The sequence below is a fragment of the Arachis hypogaea genome, chromosome 19, assembly GCF_003086295.3.
Source record: "Arachis hypogaea cultivar Tifrunner chromosome 19, arahy.Tifrunner.gnm2.J5K5, whole genome shotgun sequence".
Classification (NCBI taxonomy): Eukaryota; Viridiplantae; Streptophyta; class Magnoliopsida; order Fabales; family Fabaceae; genus Arachis; species Arachis hypogaea.
In genome coordinates, this window is record NC_092054.1 from 13,540,950 (window position 1) to 13,546,179 (window position 5,230).

Here is a 5,230-nt window from a genome sequence, read left to right on the forward strand (position 1 = left end):
GAACCTCGTAGATTTAGAACTGAAGGGCAACAAATTCACCTGGTTTAGCAACCCGAGAGGGGGCTTTGTGACTAGAAAGCGACTTGATAGAGCTATGATGAATTGGAAATGGAGGCAGAGCTTCAGCAATGACCACGGCCATACCAGCAATTACATCAGACCACTATCCTCTTATTCTCGACCTGAAACCGAACATGAATGTTCTAAGGCAATTCAAATATGAGGCGTACTGGGATGACAAGGAGGAATGTAAAGAAGTGGTATCGAAAGGATGGAAAACCGAAGACCAAGGAGGATATTGGAGCACATTCATAAATAAAAGAAGCAAATGTATTAAAAAGCTCAACGAATGGAATAAGAGATGCTTTAAGAGAACGGACAAGGAAATTATGAAACGGCAACTCAAGATTCAACACCTTCAAAATCTTTCCCACAATCAAAGACAGCAATAAACAATCAAGGAGGCCAAGCAAAAAATCAAAGAACTATGGAAACAGGAAGAGAAGTATTGGGCTCAAAGAGCAAGGGTCAAATGGCTCAAATGGGGAGATCGAAATACAGCCTTCTTTCATGGCACGCCACTGCCTTATAGAGGAAAGATAAGAATCACATTAAAAGATTGAAAAATGCCGAAGGGAGATGGACGCAAGATCAAGAGGATGTTACAAGGTTTATAAAGGATCACTACACCAAGCTGTTTACCTCTAATGGTTGCATCAATATGACCGATTGCACCAAGACTATTCCCAAAAGAGTAACGGAGAAAATGAACGAAAAGAAGTCTCAGGAGGAAATCAAAATTGCAGTGTTCAGTATGGATGGGGCTAGAGCGCCAGGTCTGGATAGTCTAAGTGGTCAATTCTACCAAAAGCATTAGAATATCATTGAGAAAGATGTTTGTGCAGTGGTTAATAATTTTTTTGATGAGGGCTACCTCCCTAAGGAAATTAATGAAACTCAGGTAGTACTTATTCCAAAGACCAAACAAGCTGAGACGTTAAACCAGCTGAGGCCCATAAGCTGTTGCAACTACATCTACAAAATTATAGTCAAGGTGATGGTGGCTAGGTTGAGAGAGATCATGGACAAGATTGTATCCCCTATCCAAAGTGCATTTGTCAGTGGCAGATTCATCCACAACATAATCATTGTGCAAGAAGCCTTCCACAGGTTAACAAGCAAAAGGAAAGAAGCCTCTTAAGACTTAGCCATCAAGCTCGACATGAACAAAGCATACAATAAGATAAAATGGATATTTATGGAAGAGGTCCTCAAGAGGCTCGGGTTTCACCAAAAGTGGATCAAGTTCACCATGGAATGCATCAAAATTATGACATACGAGTTCAAGATTATTGGCACTTTGTCAAAGGAAATTATTCCACAAAGAAGATTAAGATAGGGAAACCCTTTTTTCCCTTATCTTTTTATTATTGCATCTGAAGTTTTCACAATCTTGATGGATAATACTTTAAATAAAAAACAGATTTCAAGAATTAAATTAGCACCTAATGCACCAACCATAACACATTTATTGTTTGCTGATGATTGCATCATCTTTTAAGGAACTAAAGAGGATGAAATTTACAAATTGATTCAAATTCTTAACCTATACACATCGGCTTCCGGTCAAGTGATCAACCTGAAAAAATCTGGAATAACCTTTGGCAACCAAATTTCGATACAAATTAGAGTCAATATAGAAGAAATCCTAAACATTGCATCTTGGGACAACCCAGGTAAATATTTAGGGCTCCCAACACAATGGGAAAGAGCAAAAAACAAGTCCTTGGAATGAATCATGGAGAAAATGAAAGAAAAGATTGAAGGGTGGAAGGAAAGCATTCTAAACCAAGCTGGAAAGGAGGTCCTAATCAAAGCAGTTATACAAGCGATACCAACCTACGCCATGAGCATTCTTAGATTTCCAAAATCGTTCTGCAATAATTTGAATGCTAAAGTGGCGAAGTTCTGGTGGAGAAAAGAAAGAGGAGTGCATTGGAAAGCTTGGCCAAGTATGTAGGAGCAAAAAGAGGGAGGCAAGGAATTTCTTCATCAAAACACTGTACAGTTGGCCAAACAAGCATGGAGAATAATAAAAAATTCGAAAGCCATTTGGGAGCAAACACTTAAAGCCATATTCTTTTCAAATTGTGAATTTTAGGAAGCGCAGAAGCACCGAAATGGATCTTGGGTATCGAATAGCATATTATAGGGAAGAGATCTTTTGAAAAATAAAAGTAAATGGAGCTTAGGTAAGGGAAGCAGAGTCAGAGTTTGGGATGATAACTGGATCATGGTATCAATAAACCACTCAAAAAAGGATGCAATGAACCAAAGAGTGGAAGAGTTTATCACCAACTCTAGATCATGGGACAAAGCAAAAATTCAAATGAGTTTTCCCCCGATTATGGCAAATATGATAGTTCAGACTCCAGTAAGCAAAACCTCAGATTCAGATAAGCTTATTTGGCTGTAAAGAAAAGATGGAGAATATTCAACAAAAATGGGGTACTATGCGGCAAAAAAAGAAGAGGAAGAAAAAAAACCCAAAGACAACCCCTCGACAAGCAACTCAATGGAGGAACTATGGCAAGGGATATGGAATATGAAGGTTCCACAGAAAATTAAAATGCTTATCTGGAAGGCTACACATAGTATAATACCGGTAAGGGAAAACTTATTGAAATAAAAAGCTTACTAATTCTAATATTTGCATGATTTTCTTGCAGGAAGAAGAGACCAGGGAACATGCTCTGCTATTATGCGACTAGACAAGAGCAGTGTTGTTTGGTTCTTAGTCACATTACATCACCTCGAAGGAAAACGTAAAATCAATAGGGGACTGGCTCCAACAGATGTTCAGGAATGCTAAGACGGCAGACAGGACAGAAATGACTCAAAATTGGAGCAGAATTGGCATCATTATGTGGTCAATATAGAAGGCAAGAAATATGCAAGTCTACAACTATATAGAACCTAACCCAGAATTAGTCATTAACCAAGCAAGAAACTAGAACAAGAATACAACAATCATACAAAGGAATTCAACATCAAAGTAATGGAACCAAGCACAAGAAGCAAAGTGCCTGTTAAATGGAGACCTCCACCACATGGCTGGCTCCAGTTGAATACAGATGTGGCCTTCTCAGATGTAACCAAAACAGGTGCAGCAGCTGCAGTGATCAGAGAGCACCAAGGGAATGTTCTAAGAGGAACAATTAACAAAATCATAACTCGATCAACGCTGTCAGCAGAAGCACAAGCAATTAGAAAAGCTATAATTCTGGCCAACAACCTAGGAATTCAAAAGGCTACCATTGAATCAGACAATCAATTACTAGTTCAAACTCTCAAAACAGGAAGTACAATTTGGGAGGTAAACCCAATAATCCAGGACATCAGAACGATCCAAAAACAAATGTCAAATTGTGGTTTACCTAGACGCCTCATGAGGGAAACAAGTTGGCGCACACATTAGCATAGTTAAATCACCAGAACCAACTACTCAATTCATCAACTACTAATCTCCAAGCTCAGGTAGCAGACATCATCAAAAGGGAGAAGTCGGGTGGCGATGGAAACAGAGTTTCTTGAGTCTCATCGTTTTGTAATCAAGGGAGAACTCGCAGCAATGAGCCTTTAATGCTCAACCGTGGGCTTAGATTGTCATTGGAACCCGAGAGCCCTAGTACCTACTCAAAGCAATGCATCACCTGCAGACTCGGGTCCTGCTCCCTAACAGTCAAGCCATCTCCTTTATCTTGCACTGTCGTAACCGAGGCAACAACACCCATCTTCCTTCATCATCGTTGGAACAACAATGATCCACCATTGTTGCCATCTCAGAATCAACTATAGAGAAAGTGGAATCGTCCTTATCAGAGTAGAATCCGTATATAATAGTGTGGCTTATGCGCTTCTGGGGAGTGAACATAGTTGTTGCGGGAGGCACAAATTGAAAAATGAACGAAGGTAAGAGGGAGAGGTAGTTTGAATTAGAGAATGTGGGTTTGGGTGGATTTTGGATTTTGGATTTTGGATCCTTTCAGGTGTGGGCCAGATTTGCCCAATTCTCACCATGTCCAAAAAAAAAAAGCACGTTATGTGAACCCCATTTCATATTTGAACCAAAGTGAAGGGAGAGCTTGGATATAATTATCCTATGGGAGGTCTTACAATTCCTTGCATCTCCTTTGAGTTGATATTGATGAAGAATCTCAAAATGAGATTGATTAACATAGATTAGCATACATGTTGAAATAGATTAGTATAGAGAATTAGAACGACAAATTCAAAGAGTATGTGTTCTTTTTTTTTTTTTGTGCAACATAAACTGACAATAAATTCAATCACTCATATGTATAACATCTTTTAATTCTTGAAGAAAGTAGCAGCCTATACATGCAAATTTAGTTGCATGAGAAAAAGCAGATTTGACAGTGCTAATAAATTTCAAGCATGAAAATAGCACATCAGAGAAAGAAAACTCTATTGTGGAACCAGAAGATCCTTCACCATTTTAACTTTATATAGTCAACTATACCATCAAACTTCAATATTTTAGAGTAAAAAATAGCAGATGGCATCATTTCACAACGTAAAGTGTCAAGCATACCATCATATCCGATTTTATTGACTCATAGGGACTAATATCCTTCATCACAATTCAATTTCTTAGGGAGACATATACTATTACATCTCAATATTGTTGGATAGAAAAAGTCAGCTATATCATACATCACCACAATTTGATTTTGCAAAGTCATATAGGTCAAACATATTACTCTTCCACACATTTCATTTTTCTAGGCTCACAATAATAATGAACATGATCCCATAATTTTACGATCAAAACAAATCATTGCACAACTTTTTTCAAATGACAATTTCAATTTCATCCACTAGTAAGTGAACAAAAAAAAATCATCACAAAAGAATTGAAATGACTCTACAACTAAGTTGTCATGTTGTAAAAGTCCATCACAAATTGATAATGAATTCAATCACTCAATTATTTTCTGTTTATATATAACATCTTTCAATTCTTGAGCAGCTTATATATGCAAAGTTACTTGTAGTGAGAAAAGCCAGATTTCACTGTTCAATGTTCTAATAAATATAAATTTCAAAACATGAACAAGAACACATCAGAGAAAAAAAAAAACTCTATTTTGGAGCCAAGAGATCTCTCACTGCATTTCAACTACATTAGGGCCAAAAGATCATTCAC

The 5,230-nt window shown here is 37.6% G+C and overlaps 1 protein-coding gene across 1 annotated transcript; it reads left to right on the top strand.

The window, feature by feature from the left end:
• Window positions 1-3,058: 3,058 nt before the first annotated feature.
• Window positions 3,059-3,478, top strand: LOC112777946 (uncharacterized). Its single transcript, XM_025822326.1, has one exon. It carries the CDS (start codon window positions 3,059-3,061, stop codon window positions 3,476-3,478), a length of 420 nt encoding a protein of 139 aa, XP_025678111.1.
• The last annotated feature ends 1,752 nt before the right edge of the window (window positions 3,479-5,230 follow it).